The 22,692-nt window shown below is 45.2% G+C and overlaps 1 protein-coding gene across 1 annotated transcript in view; it reads left to right on the plus strand.

Moving 5' to 3' along the window:
* The window catches only part of FKBP15 (FKBP prolyl isomerase family member 15), a 40,960-nt gene extending 19,259 nt beyond the window's left edge, over window positions 1-21,701 (plus strand). The window contains exons 15-29 of the mRNA XM_054998321.1: window positions 959-1,052; window positions 2,193-2,299; window positions 3,484-3,591; window positions 4,204-4,298; window positions 5,077-5,179; window positions 8,553-8,724; window positions 9,797-9,933; window positions 11,915-12,070; window positions 12,426-12,578; window positions 13,089-13,181; window positions 13,943-14,053; window positions 15,471-15,578; window positions 16,797-17,431; window positions 18,354-18,447; window positions 19,845-21,701. Coding sequence (XP_054854296.1) covers window positions 959-1,052; window positions 2,193-2,299; window positions 3,484-3,591; window positions 4,204-4,298; window positions 5,077-5,179; window positions 8,553-8,724; window positions 9,797-9,933; window positions 11,915-12,070; window positions 12,426-12,578; window positions 13,089-13,181; window positions 13,943-14,053; window positions 15,471-15,578; window positions 16,797-17,431; window positions 18,354-18,447; window positions 19,845-19,928 — 2,250 coding nt within the window. The 3' untranslated portion in view covers window positions 19,929-21,701. The remainder of the gene's footprint in view (window positions 1-958; window positions 1,053-2,192; window positions 2,300-3,483; window positions 3,592-4,203; window positions 4,299-5,076; window positions 5,180-8,552; window positions 8,725-9,796; window positions 9,934-11,914; window positions 12,071-12,425; window positions 12,579-13,088; window positions 13,182-13,942; window positions 14,054-15,470; window positions 15,579-16,796; window positions 17,432-18,353; window positions 18,448-19,844) is intronic.
* The last annotated feature ends 991 nt before the right edge of the window (window positions 21,702-22,692 follow it).

The raw sequence follows: 22,692 nt of genomic DNA on the forward strand, positions 1-22,692 counted from the left end.
TGATGAATTGCCTCTTCTGTGGTCCAGTACTAAATAAATTACACTTAGATCTAGGAAGTGTGGCTTCAAATCAGACCTTAATTCTTTGTCTTCTCTCAGCCTCAATTCCTCACTTGTGAAAGGAGAACTAATCATCCTACCTCATAGGCTGAGAGTAATCACAACATATTTTGGAACTCAAAAGTATTAAATCAATGAGGTTTAGTAGCTGTGATTTTAAAGCTCTAAACTGAACAGAAATGACCTTGACATTGTTGGTTCTGCAGCTGTGACATACTCTGGCCTTGTAGCCTTTGACCACTTATTTGTCTTGTCTGGGCTTGGGGATTATGAATTGTGCTTTTATTTATTGATTGATTTGATTTATACCCTGCCCTCCCCACAAATGGGCTCAGGGTGGCTAACAACATTCATAAAATACAGAGAATTAATCACAAAACTATAAAATCAACAATCAACAATCATTAAAATAGTCCAAGCACGGGCTATTTAAATAAATAGTTGGGGAGTCCATATGGGCATATATATGGGTATAGCACATGGCCGAGGGCAGTCCCAGAAAAAGTGGTGGTCTTAGGTGGAAGAAGGGGGACACCCGCTGGCACTCAACCAAAGGCCCGGCAGAACATCTCCGTTTTATAGGCCCTGCGGAACTGTAACAGGTCCTGCAGGGCCCAGATCTCCAGTGGGAGAGTGTTCCACCAGGCCAGGGCAGAAAAAGCCCTGGCCCTGGTTGAGGCCAGACGGGTGTCCTTTGGGCTAGGGACTACCAGGAGTTGCTTGTCTGCAGAGCACAACACCCTGCAGGGGGACATAATGTTAAGGGGGATTTGACATCACCCCAACATGCACACAGCCTGTTTCACAATTCAAACAGGAATATTTTCAAGGTTCTGTCAGATTGAGGCTTTGCCACTTTCTCTGTTAAGCTTGATTGTTCTTGCCCTTGCTTTCTCAGCCATATGCAGGGGTGACATATGCTTACCCACAAGCCACTGCTGCAGCTTCCCAGCTCCAACCTGTTGGGCCAATGTACCCGTCTCCTTTTCAAGGTATGCTAAAAAACGTGTAGTGCATATAACCAAGAAATATTAAGAGTTGAGTGTGTGTTGGAAGCCCCTCATTCAAATCTCTTGGCCAGGAACTCACTAGGAGGCCTTGGGCAAACCACTCTCTGCCTCAACATTGCCTTGTCCCTCTGCACTCCAGTCACAGTGCCTGTTTATGTTTCTAGTGCCCTTCTCTGCATGTGTTGGCTGAAACAGGAAAAGCTGGCAGGCAGGCAGGCCAAGACTCTTTCAGCAGTTTCTCTTCCCGCCCTATCCCCATGCTGACCTTTGGAATTCCCTGCTCCAGGTGGTGTTATTTTCATTGTATTTATACCCCGTCTCTCTCCTCAATGGGGATCCAAAGCAGCCCTAACTTCCTTCTCCTCTCCTCTATTTTATCTTCACAACAACCCTGAGAGAGAGGCTAGGCTGAGAAGTGTGTGTAAGTGGCCCAGGGATACCTAGAGAGCTTCCATGGCAGAACGGGGATTCATACCTCTGTCTCCCGGTTCGTAGTCTGACATTCTGAATGCTGCACCACATTAGCTCTAGGTGTGTGTCAAGCCCCTTTCATTGCTACCTTGCAAAGGCCCAGTTATTACTTAATTTTGGAGTGCTTTTAAAATAATTTTCTTCCTGATTTGTGTGTTGGATTTGATTGCTGTTTGCTGGCTGTGAAGCACTGAGAGAAATAGAAATTATTCACTGTTGCAACTTGGTATGATAGAGTCTGACAAACTAATGGTAATAAATAAAATATCTGCACACTGAAAAATACTGATAATCAAAACTGTGTCCATCTTTTTAGAAAAAATGATAACTATTTGTGTTGTGTATATATTCTGCTAAGATGTAGTGCAACAGACTTACTAAATTCAACTAGTATCCTTGTTATTTAGGATAATTTTTATGTGAGACTTTACATTTGATGTACAATATCTGTTGTAAAGATTAACAGAGTAATGTGGTAGAAGATACCTTCTTTTTCTTCTCTATCTATTTCTCAGATTATAATACACTTACCACAATATGTATTTGCTGATATTTGTATTTCTCCCATTTCAGTAGCATTGAAAACTTGTATACCTAAAAAATGAAAGTCTTTTTAAAAACTTGCATGCTGTTTTTACCTCATTGCTGCAGCTGGAGACATTGGTTCATTCCTGATGACGGAGGCCAGGCAGCAAAACACAGAAATCCGCCTGGCGGTTGGCAAAGTGGCTGATAAAATAGATCAGCTAGCAGACAAGGTAATGAAGTTTTCAGGGTGCTTAAATTCTACATGAGCTTGCTGGATTGAACCAAAGGTACAGTTTCATCAGCCAGCTAATGGTCTCTGGGAAATTCAGACGCAGGGCACTGATGAATCGGCATTTCTGTTGACCCCTTCAAAATCTGGTGTTTTGGGAACTGTTCCTGTACGTGGAGGTTTTAAGCAGCCGTGTATCTCAAACCAAATTCAGTGAAGTGGATTCCTGGGCTACAGAAAGAGCTGCTTATTTGCTATATTATATGCTTGGCCTGTTGCTTATGCTGGTTGCTCTTCTAAGGCATTGTGGTTTCTTGCTCTGTTTGAGCCTCCATTACTCAGGCAGTGTTTATGAAGAGCCTGTCATCTGGTAGGCCCATGAAGCCCTTTCTGTTTCCATTCTCTTCTCATTTTTTCTGATCCTTCTGCGAGTTTCAGCTGCCATGCTTGCTTAGGATGGTGTATATAAATGTAGGGGAACGTGGTGGCTGGGGCCACTCCAAAACAACTGGTCTGTGGAATAAAGAAAAGGCCAGAAGCTAACAGATGGACTGGACCCATCACTCATGTTACTGGAGAGTTCATCACACTGACACTACTATTTGGTCACCTCAACACCAAAGAACTGAACTGTTTCCCATTCCTGTATAGTATCAGTTCCTATGCAATGGCAACAGCTTTCTCTGACCCTGGGTCACTCTGTTCAGTAGTGGCTGAATGGACTCTTAGGAGATATCCTGTTCCTCAGGATATCAGGGTTGGCCATGCTTGCAAATCATTCAGGAGGCAGTTATCTTCCTCTTGTTTTGCTGCTCATCTCCCTCCATGCAACTGAGCCTCAGTCCTGCCCCTTCCTGTCTAAGCACAGCTCAGCAAATCCTCTTTCCTGCTTCAGAGGGGAGGAGAACCAAAACTGCATGGCTTCCTCTTGGTGCTGACCTTTCTTAGTACTCCTTGATCAACTGGCAGCTTATAACCTAAGACTGTGGAGGAAGAGCAAGAGAGTGCCACTTGCTGCCTGAATATGTTAAAGCTGAGTATGTTAAAGCTGCAGCTTGTTCCTCTGATTATCCTCTGGAGTTGATTGCTCATCGCCTTGGGTGAGCTGGTAAGGTGAAAGCCAGCTCTGGGTTTCTCTACCTCCTATAGGCTGACATTGAAACACTGCAACTTTGTTCTTTGCAGGTGAAGGAGCTACAAAAGGAAAACCCCAGCCATAGTTTGTTGCCAGGGAGCTCCTCTGTTACCATGGAAACAGCCATGATCATGAGCAACATCCAGCGCATCATCCAAGTGAGGAGCATTTAGCTTGAAGGGTATCCTTGTTGGCTCTCTGGAGAGAAACTCATCCCCTAAGCTTTGCCTAGAGGATTGAGAGGCAGGGGGGAAATAGTTCCATGTGACTTTGAAGAATGCCCTAGAGATTTTTCAAAACTGATCTGAAAGGTTCCCAATCCAAATCTCCCCACAGAGACACACTCAATAGTATTAGGCATGTTGTGCTGTCTCAGCCCCAAGCATTACCTTGCAGGGTTGCTGTGCGAATGTGAGTGAAAGCACTGTTTAAGCATCTAGGGGCTGCAGTGGAGTGTTAGGAGTATTCAGGTGCATACTGGGTCATTGTAAGGCTCAAGGAGACTGGGTAGGGCCATGCATGAACTGAGCTTACACCCTGGAATGTGCCCCAGAATCCTTTGCAGAACTCATGAGACAGTAAATCAGAACTTTAGGGAAGCATTCCTGTAAATAGAAAATCTGAAAAATGCTGCCCCAGGGGAAGAGAGACCAAATTTGGTGGTGCGGGGGGAGGGGACACTTGGGCTTCAGCAGTGGCCAAGATGTGTTCCCTTATGTCCTGATTCTGGAATACCCCTGGGTCTCTAATGCACTTGGTTCTTGATACAGGAGAATGAGAGGCTGAAGCAAGAGATTTTTGAGAAAAGCAGCCGGATTGAGGAGCAAAACGAGAAGATCAGTGAGCTAATTGATCGCAACCAGAGGTGAGGAGAGGTGGCTCTCTGGCCTGTAAAAGTGTATTTTTTGAGCACAGCAATCTCTTGATGGAACAGAGGAACACCCTGCATGCCCCTTCCATGTGGGAGAGGTAACCCTTGCTCAGTTCTGTAATGAAAACTGTTGGCATCTCCTGCTAAGTCTGTCACTGCTTACAGACTGTGCGCTCTCAATTGTAAGTTTACTTATTGCGTTACTTTACTCCTGGCTGGCTGCCCCTGCAGGCTTTTGGAATTCCCAGTTGACCCTGCTCCTATAGCCTTCTTTCCTTACAGGCTGTCAAGTGTGCATCCTGCTGTACCCTGCAGAATACTTTCAGCATGCCTTTTGCAGCTACCGTCTTAGCAGCTCTTTCTAGCTGGAGCAGCAAAATATTGGCAATTTGCAACAGTCCTAGCAATGTTGTAAAGGTGATCCAACCAGCAGTGTTTCCTTCTCACTCTGGCTAGCTAATATCAGAGGAAAGGAAGGTAAAAATGAAGCAAAAGCCTCTTGTAAAGACTGGGAATTCAAATTATAGAACAAAAAGGACTGGAGCAGGCAGATAGGATCAGAACCTCCTGCCAGAAGGGATCACTGCTTTATTTTGAGAAACCTGCTGTCATCCACAGAGAAATTGTGTTGCATTAAAATGAACAAGCTCCTTTTGCCATCCCGTGATGAAATTCAGTAAGACTGCTACTGGTTGCATAACCATTCATTCCCGCCTCAGACCAATTCTGTCATTGGGTTCATAAAGCCATGTGCTATGTCTTCTCTTCCCAGATATGTAGAGCAGAGCAACCTGTTGATGGAGCAAAGGAACACTTCACTGCAGATGAACAATGAGCACACGCAGGCAAGAGTCTTGCATGCTGAGCAGGAGAAGGTAAACTCTGCAGGAGTGGTGGTCGAGAAGCCTGGACACTGAGCGATGCTGCAGGGAGGGCAGCAGCAGCCTGAGATCACAATAAGTCTGGAGCCCTCTCTGTTTGGGTTCATTATTGTAGATTGGAACCCCGTTTTGCCTATACCAGTCCTCCGAAAGATAAGAGGGGAAGTAGAACCTTTTAAACCACACTTTGCCCCCTTGTTGTGAGAACAACTGAGTGGCTAAAAAGCACTAGGACATAGCTAAACCTGCTCTTGGTAGTCTTAAATATGTGCCAAACCCACAGAGTGCCGCTCAGCCCCAGAGCTCTGATAACCTTTCTTTCTGCTGACAACTCTCTCCTGCCTTTATACTGGTGGTGCTAACTTTCCTCTCCTGTTGCTACCTTCCCCCCCCCCATAGCACATGCTGCCATTGGAACAGGGCTGGGATCAGGTGAGGCATTGTCCTCTGACGTCCAGAAAATCTGGAATATTTCCCCCGTTATTTTCAGATAGGCTTCCTCCACTGATGGCTCAACCCAGATACTGGCACAAAGTAGAGTGAATTAACATCTGTTTAGACTAGCCCAATCTCTCAGAGAATTTGGGACACAGTTTAGGAGCAGAATCTTTCATGTTGCAAAAACAATTTCATCATTGGAATGAAGGGGAAGGCTGAATTCTGCACTTCTGATTTTTCCTGTCAAGAGGCCAGGCTGTGGGCTCTGCTATCGGACTTAACTATTTATTTGGAGATATTTAGGATTTAGTAATCTTGTGAGGTAACAAAGAATTCCAAAACATATTTAGAACAGTAAATTTTAACTGGGGGAAGTACATGAAATGTAGCAAATGTTTACAGCGTGTTTAAGCTGTACCACTTCAGAGAGCTGGTGGGGGCTCTTGTGACTGGATGACTGCTCCATGCAAAAGGCAGTCTCTGCACACAGGAGTTATAGTCTAGCTAGTTTTCCTATGGCAGGCTTATGCATATAGCGGCAAACCAGGGTTTGCTGCCACATGGACAAGCTTGGAGATTCTTAGATTAGTTCACTGCTTCATCCCCTTCTGCATAGCCATCCAGTCAGGCTCTTCTACTTTTGTGACAAATTGGTTCTTTTTTCCTTGCAAATCAAAATTCCAAACTAATACTTGATCTTGGCTAACTTGGTTAGCAGGACAAGCACAAAGAATCATTTGCCACGTCAGATATAAAGCAGACTATTGTTTGCTCTGAAATTACAACTCCAGAAATCTTTTAACTAGAAGCTCAGAAGCAGAAGACAACACAGTATTTATGTATTTATTTTATTTACTTTTCTCCCTAGTGGTGTCCCAAAGTATCTTACAACAGTTTTCCCCATCTCCATTTTATTGTTACAGTAACCTTGTGAGGCAGGTTAGACTGAGTTTATTTGATTAGCCCGAAGTATGCTTCCATGGCAGAGTGGGGATTCGAACCTGGGTCTCCCAGCTTCTGGTCTGACACTCTAACCACTAAAAAGTACAAAAAGAAGGGGGGACCCCCCCAAATGAATTAAGAACCAAGAAGATTAAATAAATCCCAATCAAAAGGCCAAGTATTAAAATTACTAAATGAACAACATAAATCTATATCAATATACAAAGATACATGTATTTATTGCAGGAGAATATAAAAACTATTACAGGCCCAAATATAGCCTCAATTCTGATTAAAATCATACTGCAAATTCAAACAAGAACCTTATGCGATCCTGACCAAACTGTTTCCGCCATATGGCCTTCTTCAGTGGTCAAAGATAGTTATTACACAGTTACTTCAGACAATACAATAGTATGACAATAATTAATGAACATAATCAATATAGAACAAATCAGAATTATGTTTCAATTAATATCACTAACTCAAGGCAGAGAGGTTCTAAAAAAGCTCATTTGGAATCACCTGTCCTTTTCAGGTACATATATCTTGGGAGGTAATTCAGTTGTGTACCTTCCTATTCTGGTCCAAGAAGAATCAATGCTAAATGCAGTGTAGACATAGTAGTGTGTAGTGAACTCTAACCACCACAAAAGTTCCTGAGTATTTCCCAGTCATGTTCATGTAGCAACAAATCATAGTTGTAGGATTACACACAGCCACAGCCCTGGGGAAGCATTCAATCCAGTGAGCCCTCACCTGTTGAATGAAGTGATACAGACAAGACTAGGGGTGTGATTCGCGGATTACCCGGAAAAGCTTTGGAAAAAGCTTCAGAAAAACCTGAAATCCAAAGCGGCATACATTTGTGTTTCTAAGTCGCTTCAGTATACTCCATAAAGATTCAATGCATACTGAAGGGAGGGGGGAGGGAGGAGGCCCACCCCCACCCCCCTTACCTGGCCAGGCAGAAGGCTGGAGCCACTGCCATGCTGGCCAGCTCGCTGGCGGAGAAGGCCTTCTCCATCACCGCCGTGGCACAGCTGCAGCTGGCTCAGCCAGCTGACCAGCAGAGAGGGTCTTCCTCACCGCCGCTGCGCAGCCATGGCTGGCGCAGCCAGTTGGCTGGCAGAGAGGGCTGCCGCTGCTGCTGGAGGCCAGCAGGGAGGCGGGAGGGCCATCTTCTCCAGCATGGTGCCAGGTAAGGGGGGGGGGGTGTAAGGGGGTGTAAGGGTAGGGAATGGGAAAGTTTAAAGGGCCCTTTCCTGCCACTTGCGAAAGGGTCATTTAAACTTAACCCCCGGGCCCCTGAAGCTTTCCGAACCATTACAAATGCTTCAGGAAGCTTTGATTCAGGATTTCTGAATCAGGGCCAGCATGCAAAGTATGTTTCTGAGCTCCTTATGACAACAGTACACACACTAGGATCTGGGAGACCCATTTTCAAATCCCCACTCTGCCGTGGAAGATTGCTGGGTGATCTTAGGCAAGCCACACATTCATTGCCTGTTGATGGCTCTTAACTATGATAACGTGCAGCCTCCATGTTCAGATTCTGATGCTGAGTACAAACATACAAAGCTTGTGTGTTCATGCCCTGGTTGTGGACTTCAGGAGGCATCTGGTGAGTTGCAGTTAAAATTCTGACATGGGCGAGCCCTTGGTCCTGTCCAGCAGGGATCGTCTTCTGTTCTGCATTCGCACGTTGCCCAACAGTTATCCATTCACTGTGTTCCTGATTATTGGTTACTGCATAGTCCTAAATTTACGTGCTTCCCATGCTGGCTCAAAGTAATCTCATACATTTAGGCACACAGGGGTCTTTGCTGCCAGGAAGACTAGCTTGAAGTGTGCTTAATGGGAACACTGGCCAGGATCTAGGTTTTCTGCAGAAGCTGCCCTCTGGAAAAGCCACCTCTTGAATCCTTCTGGTGGGAGCCCTCATATGAGATTTTCTCCCTTAAACCATCTCTTTCCCACTCTGCAGGTCAAGGTGGCTGAGGAGCTGGCAGCTGCCACAGCACAGATCTCTCGGCTTCAGCTGGAGCTGACCGATCACCAGAAAAAGGAGATGGATTTACGTTCCCAGTTGAACATTGCCCTGAAGGAGGCAGAGAGACATGGAACACAACTCAACCAGCTGCAGGCCCAACTGGCGGGTAAGAGAAAGGGAAGGGCCAGACTTTTGAGGCACTGCCTTCTACTGTTGTCTGCTGTGGTGCTCAGTAAGTTCTACCACTGATTATCTTTGAGTAGTTCCATTTGATGTTAGGTTGGTGCTTGCTGCCAGATGGGCTCTTTTGTTGGTGGCTTCCAGTCTGTGGAACCAACTTCCTGCTGTTTTTTTGCTGAAGCCTAGACTTTGGTGTTTTTAAGAAAGGCTTGAAGAGTCATTTATTCATCTAAGCTTTTAGTGATTAGCTTACCTGGTGTCCATTAGTTAGGGATTAGTATTTATCTCTTTATATAGCTGTCTAGGTAAACTCATTTTATTGTCTTACCGTTGTTTGTTCTTTTTTACGTACATTGCTTCGAGAACAACATTTGCTGAAAAGTGAGTCAGAAATTTTTCTCAATAAGTCAAATAAGAGACGGTGCTTCTCAACGTTTGCAGAGGGTCCCTTCTCTCGGCCTGCATGACCCCAGTTAAAGAATTCAGCTTTCAGAGATGCTGTTTCTTTTCTTTTCCTTTTTTAGAAAAGCAAAGCTTCTTATACCTTCAAAATTGCTAAACTTATTTGGGTTTTTAGAACTTGACATTTTGTAGCACAGAACTGGTACAGAATTTGCAACATTTGCTTAGAGCTCTGGTGAAGAACAGTGGCTAGGAGGGCGAGCCATTTAAGCTCTGGCTCAAATTTGACTCCTGGCACAAACTTACTTGGTGGCCTTAGGCCGACTGCTATCTTTCTGCTTCCCCTGTACGGTCTGCAGCATGGGGACAGTACTGGCCTGCCTGCCATATTGGTTTGTTGTAAGGAGTACAAAATAATGTGCTTGAAACACTTTAAAAGATCAACCACGTGATTATAAATGTGAGAAATTGGTAAACCCAGCCCTGAGATTAAGACACTTGTGTAATTCTAGCCGTTTACTGCCCCTAGATTACCAGAAGGTTACTCCATCACTGTAAAAAAGTTTTTCAATTAATGTTTTTATTTTGAGTTCAGTGTTGTGTGTGTGTGTGGGGGGGTACCTTTTGATTCCAATACTGTGTCCTGCTCTCTGCAGAGCTTCGACAATCATCTGAGGATACCCAGAACAAATTCCAATTTGAAAAGCAAAGCCGAAGACAGCTGGATGCCAAGTTGACAGCTCTGGAAGAAGAGTTGTCTGACCTGCGTGTGGAAAAGGAGAATCTGGAGAAGGTAGGGAACTGTGGAAGGTGCAGAATCCAAGTAGAGATTGCTTATTTTTACTTTTCAATATGCACAATCCAGGCCATCCTTGAAGACATTCTGAATGGGTAGCAGAAAATATCACTGTTTTTATGAGCCTTGAGTTCCTTAAGAGAAAGGACTCTGAGGCCTGGGTCATGCAGAATTAAGCGGTGGAGAGGGCTGCACTACTTGATTGATTTTAGGAAATGTGCAGTCTTCTTTTCAGTACTGCAAGTTGCAAGGCAAAGAGAAATATAAGTGCCACAATAAAATGATAACATCATTTATAACAACTGCTACAGTAGGAAGGAGGGAAAGGTGACTTTCCTTGTTGGGAATTTCCCTTAGACCCAAGGGTTCCTTGGAAAGCACCCTGGTAACTGGCTGCCACCACTCGGGGATCTCCTGAGAACATCTAGACTGACCTGCTGAGAAGGGGCCCTTTCAGTGCAGTCCTAGAATAATAAAAAGGGCACTGAGTGAAAACCTGAAAATACTTTGTAGCAACTGTGTAGCACCCATGCGATCTGGCACATAGGGGAGAGATTCAGAAAAACATCCCAGAGAAATACATTGTACTAAGGAAACAAAAAAAGTTTTTAATAGAAAAGTTCAGTATATAAAAAAAGGGAGAAAATGGTGTCTGGATTCATAAGAGGACAAAATACAAAATGGGAAAAGCACACTATTACACAGTGTCTCAAATAAAAGTAATAAAGTTGGTCTAACTCAGCTAAGTACACTTTACCTAGATTGTAGCAAGTTCTTCAGAGCATATACAAAATTTCTTGCAGTACCAAGATAGCAGAGAAGTCCTTAACTCCTGCCCACTGGTCTTGAGGGTCTCCAGATGTCATGCTGTTCGAAAGTAGGGACAAAAGGAAAGTCCAGAGCTCTCGGATATTTATGGGCAATGGAGTATGATCTAAACCAGCCTCCTCTATAAAATGGACTCGCTGATTTAGCCAGTCCCACATAATGCTCCATCTCTGATGTCAGAGGCTGTTGTCACCAGTCAGAGAATTTCTGAAATGATCATCTTAGCTTGTTAATGCCTCTGCCCTTCTATGACAAAAAACGGAATCTGGCGCAAGCTGGTTGTCCTTTGTCAAAAAAGGATTAAGTTGGTCAGGTAGCCCCTATGTGGAATGGGTGATAAAACATTACTCTCCTATAAGCCCCAGGGGACCTAGAATCCAGACTCTCCAGGTGGCACGCTTGAGCCATATTGAATCTAGGGTTTCTGTCACAACAGCATAAAATAAACATGTTTACAGAAGAGCAACTTCCTTAGCCATAGCACATAAACACGTAAAGCTGCCTTATACTGAACTAGACCATTAGTCCAGCTATATCAGCAATGCCTACTCAAACTGGCAGTGGCTGTCCAGGATCTCTGATATTCACATCACCTACTACTGTAACTTTTAAAATGGAGATGCTGAGGATTGAACTTGGGACCTTCTGCATGCCAAGCAGATTTTCCATCACTGAGCCACAGCCTCTCCCCAAACATCAGATTGCGAGTAAGACGTCCTACTTTTGAATGTTCCCCTTCATTTAAAAATTTTTGCAGGTGGAAAACTAGCACAACAAGGAGAGGGCTAGGCTAAACCCATTCTCCCTGTTGTGTTAATTTTCTGTTGGCAGGGATATTTATGTGATGGAACATTCAAAAGGAGCATTTGCCTCCTGCAGTCTGTAGTACTGGTCTAGTTCCTCGGTCCATTGCATGAAGACTACTGGTCTATTCAGATCAGTATTATCTTCTCTAACTGGCAGCAGCTGTCCAAGTTCTCAGGCCAAGGAATGTCTTCCCCAGCATCTGTTACCTAAAATATTTGGAGATGCCAAGAATCAAACTTTGCACCCTCTTTGTACAAAGCATGTATGTAACTTTGAGCTATGATCCCTGCATGTGTAAACCTGATCTTGCTATCTGAGCGGTGTTTTTTTTTCCTGTTTCTAGAACCTCTCTGAAAGGAAGAAGAAATCCCTCTTAGAGAGAGGACAGGCTGAAGAGGAGATGGAAGAGATTCGCAGATCTTATCAAGAAGAGCTGGACAAACTCCGGCAGCTGCTGAAAAAGGCCCGGACATCGACTGATGAAGCAGCTTCTGAGCAGGTGAGAAGTGGAAGACAATGGAAAACCACCTCCTTGACTTTTTGTCAGGAAAGCAAGCTGGGGAAGCTATCATTGACCTGGTGGCAGCAGACCAGTTGGGCTGTATCCTGTTTGCAGCAGATCTGCTTTAGAAGTCTGGATCTCACAGCACAGGGGCCCTTGTTCTGATCACCTTAGCCAGTTTTTTCCTTATAATGTTGGGGTCAGATGATGTCTCCAGCCTTGAATTGCTTGGGCGGGATAGGTCTTCATAAGAGCGGTATCCAAAGCCAGTGGACAGGGAGGTGAAAGAAGGTACAGAAAAGTCTTGTTGAGGACTAACAAGATTATTCTTTGTTGGGTGGGGGGCTGGCAGCTGTCTCTTATGCAGGTGGAACTGGAATCCCAGTGGGAAGCCAAATGTGAGCGTATGCTGAGCTCTGCCAAGGAACAACATGCCCGCCAATACCAGGAAGTGTGTGAGCAGAGAGATGCCCAACAGCAGAAAGTCTCCCAGCTAGAAGAGAAAGTAGGTGGCCAGCTCTCTGTGTGTATGTGCACATGCCTTCCTTTTCTTTCACAGCTCAATGAATGTATGCCGCACTTCTGAGTGGCTTTCTGGACCATTGGGCTGCACCTCATCCCTTCCTTTGCTGCCCTGCTTCTTTCTGTAGGTCTCACTCCACCAGTGCCCAGATCCTTCTTCCCATGTTTCCTTAGGATACCTGCTGACACATGCATACACAAACATGTGCACTTAGTTGGCTGAAGAAGAATGCACACAGAGTGTGTAACTTCTATTTCCCAGGTACAAGTTAGCAGAAGCCCAATCTTTTCCCAGTTCCCTCTGACCTGTTTTTTTTAAAGAAAATGTCCTATTGTACACAGTCTTGGAAACCAGTGTAATTCCTGTGTCTTTCATATTTAGGGAATCTCTTGCTGAATATAGGGTTTCTCACCCTTTGTAGGGGGCACAGGCTAGCAAATGAGGGATTACTCAACTGCCGGGGCTTATGTGTCAAACTTGGTTTACTTCCAGTTACTCCTGCTCAAAACCACAAGAAGTTCAGAGGATGAGAAGCTCTCTGTGTTGCAGGAGCAGCTGGAACAGCTTGAACCTGTGAAAAACAAGGTGAGGAAAACTTTCTCCCTCTCCCCCCAACACTAAACTTTTGCTGCCTTTTCTGCCTCACACTCAAGGGTGGGCAGCACTGGGTGTACCTGCAGTTAATTGGGTTTTTGTGAATCTCTCTGCAGCCACCTCCAAAGAACCTGTCAAAACTAGCCTGTGATGTGGGGGGGGGGGAGATATCTGAAAGCCTTTGCACCAAGCTGTGTCTCAGGGCTGAGAATAGTGAAACAGGAAATATTCTGGACCTTCATGTTTCTCTCACTCTCCTGGCACTATCCTAAATGGAAATTGGTGGTGGAGAGTGCCCTCAAGTCATAGCTGACTTATGGCAACCCCTGGTGGGGTTTTCATGGCAAGAGACGAACAGAGGTGGTTTGCCATTGCCTGCCCGTGCAACCCTGGTCTTTGCTGGAGGTCTCCCATCCAATTACTAACCAAGGCCGACCCTGCTTAGCTCCTGAGATCTGAAGAGATCCGGCTCTCGTGGGCTATCCAGTCAGGGCAAATGGAAATTACCATCTAACACTCATCCTCTCCAAAGAACTGAGGGCCACTTATAGAGAATTATCCAACTTTATCTTCATGACAGCCCTTGGGGATAAAATTTTTTAAAAAAGAGATAGTGCCTTGCACAAAACTTCATGGTTGAGCAAAGGTTTTAATCCTGGGTCGTCCAACTCAAATCCAGCACTGGAACCACTAAGTGATACTGGCATTTGTGTATGACTTAATTCCTTCTCTCCCCCTTCTTCCTCAAATAGTACTTGGCCTTACAGTCCCAGGTAGCTGCTCTCAAGGTCCACTATGAGGAGCGGATCCAGGAACTTGAAAAGCACCATGGGAGGCCTTCATCTGTAGACTCTACAGAAGAGGTGTGTTTTCCCCCTTTACCTGTTCAGTATTGCCCTAAATGGAGTTGTGAGAGTGTGTGGAGTGGGAGGTACTGTGTGCGTGTTATGTGCCGTCAAGTCGTCTTCCAGCTATGGTGACCCTATGAATGAAAGACCTCCAAAACATTCTATCTCTAACAGACCTACTCGGATCCTGCAAACTGGAGGATGTGGATTCTTTTATTGAGTCAAGCCATCTTGTTTTAGGTCTTCCTCTTTTCCTGCTGCATTCCACTTTTCCTAGCATTATTGACTTTTCCAGAGACTCTTGTCTTCTCATGATGTGACCAAAGTACGATAGCTTTAGTCTTGTCATTTTAGCTTCTAAGGAGAATTCAGGCTTGATTTGATCTAGTACCCACTTATTTGTCTTTTTGGCTGTCCATGGTATCCGCAAAACTCTCCTCCAGCACCACATTTAAAATGAATTAATTTTTTTCCTTGCTTTACTGTCCAACTTTCACATCCATACGTAGTAATGGGGAGTACCATAGTTTGGGTTATCTTGATCTTGGTTCCCAGAGAGACATCTTTGTCTTTAAGGATCTTACCTATCTCCCTCACAGCTGCTCTTCCAAGTCTCAATCTTCTTCTGATTTCTTCATTGCAGTCTCCCTGTTGGTTGATGATTGATCCAAGGAATAGAAAATCTTGAACAACTTCAATTTCCTCATTGTCAACTCTGTAGAAATATGAATGACCGTACTTTGGAAGTGAATAGGAGTTTCTCTCCTGGATGACTGGCAATTGTAGCTCCTCTCAGAAAAAGTGTTGCAGTGTTGCCATAGGTTCAGAGAATGCTGGGAGAAGTGGCTGCAATAACACTGCTTAGCTCTTTCTGATTCGGAGAAGGATCCTTGGCAACATTGTTCCATCTCTTCATCATGTTGTTGACATCATAGGCATAGCTGTGGGCCTCTTCTTTGCTAGGTTTACTTGCTCTAGCCAGAAAGAGAGCCGCAATGCTGTTGCAGCTGCATCTCTCTCTTGCCTTTGCAGCACTGCTCCAGAGCAGGTCCTTTTGGCATCCTTTGCTCTTCCTGAACTCAGAAGCACAATCCAGAGAGCCCCTTCGTGTGTGTTGTGGTCAAGGGCAACCTTTATCACCACCTTGCTGCTCCCTACTTAACATTATTCTCTTGCCCTAGCCAACCATGCATGTACCAAAGATGATCATGAATACCTGATGATCCAATTTTAAAAAATGTTTAATACTAAGTTTTTATTACTATACATACTTGGAACTTGTATGCAAATGTAAAACACACTTTTTTTTCTTAATGGCTCACCTGGAAAAAAAAACTCATCTTCATTTTGCTAAATAGAATACTTCACGGCCTCTCTCCAGGGAGAGAACCTCGTTCTGGGCCCTCTAATTTCTTGGCATGTCTCTCTCCAGGTAAAAAAGATCATGAATCGAGTGTTTCAGTCTCTGCGGGGTCAGTTTGAGCTAGAAGAGTCCTATACTGGCAGAGAAGTCCTGGGCATCGTCATGAACACTATCAAGGTAGAGCTGCTCCATACAGATTCCATGCCAAGAGAAGCTAAATTCTGCAAACCACAAATTGAGTCTGCTGTCACAAGTTTTGTATACATTTCTTGAGCAGTGTTACCTAAATCTGGTGTTGCTGTTCACAGGAGTGGCAAGAACTCAGAAACTGTTTATTCTTGACTCACCTGCTTGGCTTCTGAGATTTTGGCAGACATTGTCTACACACTAATAAGCATGTATTTGCAGTTACAAAGGCTAGGAACTTGCTTTTTAATTTATTTTATTAAAGCTGAGATGATTGAGAAGCTGAATTCTGCACACAGTTCAGTGTTCTATATTTTCTTTGTGCTGCCATGTAATCATAGTATATCAGGCAGATTGCAGGGGGAAGTGGCTCTGGAAACGAGCCCAGCCCCCACCCCCACCCCCCAAGGAGGGAAGGAGCACCTTGCCTGGTCAGCCCCAGCCAGGATGTGCCTGACAAGCTGGGCAGCCTCACAAGGGGAGGCTGACGGGGGAGCTCTCTCACCAGGTGAGGCTAAGCAGGATGGCCTGTCTTTGGCAGGGTTGGGTGAAAGGGTAGGACGGAGGGTGATCCCTTGCTGCAGCGACTCTTCCTCCCTTGTGCCTCTGGCTGGCACTCAGCACACTTTTGGAGCTGGGGTTGCCCCAGTGGGGGGTCGCCTCAATGGGGGGCAGCCCCCCAAACCACCAGGTCTCTCCACTCTGGTCTTAATGGTTAATCTGCTCCTGTGACATATATCCACTGCTGCTGGGACTTGCTTCTAGCATTAGTACCTCTGCTTAACTGTGAGATGGGTAAGACAGGAGCTGAGTGGCCTTTCTGCTACTAGACCAGTGCAAATCTTACTCAGTCACTCCTGAGATTTTTACCAAGTGATGCGCACAAGCTTTCAAACTTATTTTAGAATCATAAGAACTAGAAACTTGCTTTTTTAAAAGGAAAGCTGAGGTACTCAATCACCAATCTGGCATATGTTTCTATACTGGGTATCGATCATCCATTGTTTTCTTGGCTAGTTTGCCACCTCCCCACTACAAAATGAAGTCCAGTACATTAGGGGAAACAAATATATACAAATGTATTTATTTTGATGGACCTTTTCCTTCCTTTTGATGGAAGGAAAAGAAAGGACTTTAGATTTGGGGTGCCAGTGAATGCTGCTGTGCCTTTGTGGCAAGCAACCCTTCACTCTTTCTGCTTGCTTTCAGACAGTAACATTACAGCTGCTGGAGAGACATGAGGAGAGGGAAGAGAGCAGCAGTGAGGAGGATGCACCGGGCCCTGCAGAGCAGAAAAGGACAAGCCCTGTAGGCCTGGAAAAGGAGCCCAGAATCGATCCTGCACATGAACCATCCATTACAGTGCCTTCAGTTCCCCCTGAACTTCCAAAGGAGGCATTGGCTCAACTTCCTTCTGCCTCTCCAGAAGGAGTCCAGAGCAGCCTGGCTCCTGCAGTGTCTGAGGCACAGGCCTTAGAATCACATAGAGAACAGACCCTTTCAGCCTTGAATCAGGCCACAAAGCTGGAAGTCTCAGACCTCCTGGCCAGTGAGGAGGAGGGACCCTCCAGTTGCTCTGAACAGGTGGAGACAAGAGCTCAGAATGAAACCTGTACAGTAAACTCAGCACTTGCTGCAGCAGGAGCTCCAGAGCCTTCCAAGCCAGCAGCTGACGAGGCAGAGCACAAGGTGAAAGAACCCTCACTGGGCCCAGATTACAGAGGAGCAGAGAGTTGCTTGGATGCTTCAAATCAGAATGCTGAAATTGCCATGGCAGCTGACAAGTATGGCTCAGCAGACATCCAGGAAGAAGCAGCACCCAGTTCTTCCCAAGTAGATTCTGGGTCAGTCTCAGGATGGTGTGTCGGGGGCGGGGGACACAGGCATGTTCATGCCTTCCTTGTGTTGCATTTGTTTTAGCTCCTCACCATTTGCTGTCAATGCAAGCATGTGGCTTCAGTCTTGCATAATCTGTTTTTTCTTTTCTTAAAATCCCCATAGTCTACCGAACTTTTAAAAAACTGGAACACACACGGAACATATGAAGCTGCATTATGCTGAATTCAGACCCTTGGTCTATCAAAGTCACTATTGTCTACTTAGACTGGCAGTCACTGTCCAAGATTTCAGGCAGAAGCCTTTCACATGACCTATTACCTGACCCTTAACTGGATATGCCAGGGATTGAAGCTGGGGTCTTCTGCATGCACTGAGCTACAGCCCCTCCCATCACCAAGCAGGAGTGAACATTCAGGATCTCCTCACAGTGAAGGCCTATCTAATCTGTCTTGTGTAAACCTGGATGTGTGCTCTTGCTTAGGTGTACTCAATGCTAGTTTAGGCCAAGGTCCACCTAGATCAGCAGTCTTTGCGAGAACCCCAGCTTACCAAGCAGATGCCGGTGGGTCACACCCTGCTTTCTTGCCCATCCCTGCTCAAGGTCTCAGCCCATGTGCATTTCAGCAGCAGTGTCATCTGAGCAGTGGACCCCTTCATGTTACCACTTCCCTCAGTCCTTTTAGGATAGCAAGTAAATGAGTACAGAAGCTATACTAGTTTGGCTAGTATAATGCTGTGAACTTCCTACTTGTGTTTTGGCCCAAATACAGTTCTTATACATTAGATACACAACCCAGGATCTAAATGTTAAGAGGTGGGGAGTGAGTAGGATTGTGGCTTTTGCACAGAGAGGCTCTCCATACTACACCCATTCCCCTCCCCTTTCTTTGTGAAGATAGATAATTCCACTTTTCTTGCTTATCTCAGCCTCCCTGAAGACCAGGGAAGTATGTTTAAAGCTGTAACTCGAAAGCCTCATACGCCAGGAGGGCCACTGGAAGACAACGAGGATGAAGAATTGGTAAGGACTGGGGGGGGGGGGTGTCCCTCATTCCTAGAGGATTCTGTGACTGGCACCCTCCAGTGTGCCCTGGAGATGAATCTGTGGGCATTTAAGATGGTGGAGCCATACTTAATGTTCTGAGGCTTTTCCTTGAGTGTCCTATATGTGTTTCAGAGGAATTGCTTTGGATGCAGAGCAGCAGCCTATCTTTCTGTTGTGCTCTTGTTTTAAAAAAAGCTTCTGGCTCTTGTAACTGGAAATTGGCTTGGGTGGTGTCTGGTGACAGGGTCTGAACATGATTAATGTTGATCGGAGGAAGGAGAGGCTTCTCTTCCTTGCCTTGTTCTGTGGCCAGCCATAACCTAATCAAGTAATGTAGTCAAGGAAATAGGTGCAGACTTGTTTAAAACAAGTTGGGAACTTGAGGAGTGGGAGAAGACTTGAGATAGACAGACTTTCCACCAACGCTAATCTCCCTCTTCAGAATACCATAAGTTTATAGGGACTTGAGCAGGCTTATAACCCAAACCTTCCCCCCCACCCACTGACACTCAACACTCCATGCCTCCTGGAGGCTATTGAAGTGGCTTAGTTCTCATCATGCCTCCTGGAGGCTATTGAAGTGGCTTAGTTCTCATCATGCCTCCTGGAGGCTATTGAAGTGGCTTAGTTCTCATCATGCCTCCTGGAGGCTATTGAAGTGGCTTAGTTCTCATCATGCCTCCTGGAGGCTATTGAAGTGGCTTAGTTCTCATCATGCCTCCTGGAGGCTATTGAAGTGGCTTAGTTCTCATCATGCCTCCTGGAGGCTATTGAAGTGGCTTAGTTCTCATCAGGCTGGTTAAGAGGAGAGGGTTACTGCTTTTTAATCATATGACTACAAACACACACACCAGTATTTTTCAACTTACCAGGAGAATCACCTGTGTGCAGAAACCACTCCTTTATCTGTGTGGCCCCATTTTGTTGTCCTGCTTATGAGCACTTCAGCTAATTGATTGTTAGATCACATTGGGCCCATGGGGATGCTTTCCCTGACCCAAATCTTCCTCCCCAAGAAGCTCTTAAGAAGTTAAGCAGACCAGCCCCCCTCCCCCCCCATAACTCTCTTAAATTTCCAAGGACAGTGAACATGTTCAACACTTATTAGACTAATCTTAGAGGCTTTCCTTTTTTTAATGTGAGAGTTCTGCATACACGAGTTTGTAAAAACTGTCTATAGATAGCTTTTGTTACTTTTGTGACCAGTGCAAGCTGCCTGTTTTACCTTTAGATATCGTGGTGGTGGTGATACAGAGCCATTTCGTATCCCAGAATGTTACTTTTCTTAGTGCAAGATGTACACAGCCCTGTCTGTAACCCTCTCCTTTTGTGCTTAGCAGTGCTGACCTAACTTGTCTTTTGGGGGTTTCCAGAGCATGAAGGGCCGGCCTCCTCCAACCCCCCTCTTTGGGGAAGATGATGATGATGACGACGACGACCTGGATTGGCTTGGGTGAGCAACTGGACAAACAACATGGCAAGACTTTGCGGGTGCAAAGTAATGGCAGAGCAGCCATGGCCTGAAATGGATGAAACCATTTTAGAGGAGCTCCCTGGATTGCTTGGGCAGCCTCTGCAAGTTACTGACCATTACTTGCACTGTGTGGGGTTGAGGACCATGTCCCTGCCTTATGAGCCTGGACTGATTCAAGAAGCCAGCCTCTCTCTTGCTCACATGCCCGCATCTGTCCTACTAATCCTACTTATGCAAACAAGGAGATGGAGGAGGAGCTGGAAGTGTACCCTCTCCAGCAGCAGGATTCCCTCTCCATTTGAATGTCAGTACAAAGGCTCGGAGCTGTTCTGCTCTTTCCCTCCAACTACCTGGATCTTGGATGCTTTTTGCAAAAATTCCGTAATTCCAACTCCTGCCTTTGCGTACTTAGATTGCAGGCAGGTGTAGGTTGGCTAGGATTGTGGGACGGGATCCTTCCCTGTGATGCCTTGCTTCCACACTGGAGGTGGGGTGGCTGGGGCAGGGAATGTAGTTAGCATTTTGTTTTCTCTGGTGCTTGAGGGAGGGTCTGGCCCTTTAGCACTGGCAGTTCCTTATGATCCCACTCGCTGCTGGGAATTTAAATGGTTAGAGGCCTCCAAAAGCTGAGAGACAACATGCATGGGTGACCCTACTATTGTTTTCCTGGATGAGAGGTAGTGACTTCTGCTCTCTTGGCCCCGGGCATATTTCTGGTGACCTTTAATCCTGTTAACCTAAGTGTGTGTTGCAGGGGAAAGAGCATCTGTGGCTTACCATCAAACCTGATGAAATGTTAAACTCGTCCTGGGTAGCCTTTTGCCTTTAACTTGTTTTGCACAACACAACTTTTTTTTTTACCTCCAGTGTAAAATGCCTATTTAAAGAAGTGGTTTCAGGGCACTCCTGAGCCTCCCCCACCCATATGTGAACCTTCCTAATATCTATGTCTGGGGCAGATTATTGATCTTTTTTTTTAACCTGGCATATGAGACGAGCAGTTTATCTTATCCTTGGGGCACAAAGAGGTATTTAAAATGAACTATTACATATGTACTTCTTAGGGGTACTTTGGATATTACCTCTTTTTTTGCCTCTTTGTGTCATCATGAGTTTGCAGGGTGAGCAGTTAAGTTCTTTTTGAACTGGCTGGATACAACGTGAATCTTCTCCAGCTCTGCTGGAATTCTACTCATGAAAAAAGTTCTCTAATCATGTCATCCTGTGATCACATGCACAATTCCCCCGTGGCCACATGGAACTATTTTTGAAGTTGCCTCAACAGGATAACCATCTTGTTCACAGTGACCATTGGTTACAAGATGTTGTGTTGTTTCTGTATGGGGGGCAGTCAGCATACTTTATTCAGGGGAGAATGGATATTTAAATTCATTATTCTGTCTGGCATACTCAGTCTGTTATTTTATTCTAAGATTTGGTTGCTGCTTTTCTCCCCTCTCCCCCACATCATAATGTTTAGTTTTAGACCTGATAGGAAAAAGAAACATGGGGAAACAGAGCATTTTGAAGGAAATTAAAGCTTTTGAATTCAGGTGGCTTAAAACAAGCCAGATCCTGCCTTCTCTCACCACTAGTCACAGCTTCTCTGTATCACCCTCTTGGCCTCAGCGGCAAGCATGGTACTGAGCAGTTTGGAAATGAAACTTACCAGTGCCATGGCTCTTCCCTTGTTTAAATCTTGAAAGAATCATAACGTGATCTGACTTCTTGGAAAATAAAAGTGCAATTTAAAATATCTTCTGGTTATCTGGTCCTTTTCAAATCAAGGATGGGTTGGTTTGTTTAAACTTGGCATTTATATGGTGCTATATGATCTTTAAAGCACTTCAACAAATTTCATAGGAGCCCTGTATGCTAGATCAGTATTATCTCCATGTTACAAATGCAGACTGACAGTGGCTTGAGATTGAGACTCAGGATTTCCTCTCTTATGCTCACACTCATGGCCCAGATTCATTTGCTAGTCCAAAGTCAGTTACTTTCAGGGGGTTGGGGGTTGGTGCATATCCAGGCTGTAGCTCTTTCTGAACTCTGAACAGGCTTTGTATTCTTAACAAGTGCAAGAATCAAGGCTTGGCTGGAACCCGTATTCAGTCCCAGATACTTCGGCTTAGGTGCAGAACATGTGAAATGCTAACTAGTGCTTCTGAGTGTATGCAAAATGTGTGCTATTCTCAAGTAAGTAACGGTGCCCTTTGCCTCATGCAGCTTAGTAAAGAGGTGGCCATACTGTGGCAGGGCAATTTTAACGTACAGCACTGCAGGCCAGGATCCAGTAGGGACCTGGTCATAGCAAAGAATCAGTAGAAGCACTCTCTTTGGGCTCAAGTCACAGAAAAGGCTGACCACTCTTGGATTAGGGCAGCCATTACTGACTCCCCTGCTTGAGCTACTGAACCCAAGTAATTTCTAAGGGGCACAGGGTGAATGTATCTGGAACAGCTTCTTAATTGCTTGAGCAGCTGGCATTTTTTACCATCTTAGGCAGAGCCATGGCTGTGTGCCCCAGAGGAGTGCCCCATAATTACCACCCCATTAATCATGGCAGGACTTGATCCCAGACACTTAATTCTTTGCTTAGAAGCTCATTTTTTCCCCTGGAAGGAGGGATGAATGACCCAATATCTCCTCTTAACTGTGTGTGAATGTACCCACTAGAAAGTTCTGTGCCAAAGGGAACATTTTTCTCCGTACGTCTTGCTTCTGCATTGGCAGCTGGAGGCACA

The sequence above is a fragment of the Eublepharis macularius genome, chromosome 14, assembly GCF_028583425.1.
Source record: "Eublepharis macularius isolate TG4126 chromosome 14, MPM_Emac_v1.0, whole genome shotgun sequence".
In the NCBI taxonomy this organism is placed as follows: Eukaryota; Metazoa; Chordata; class Lepidosauria; order Squamata; family Eublepharidae; genus Eublepharis; species Eublepharis macularius.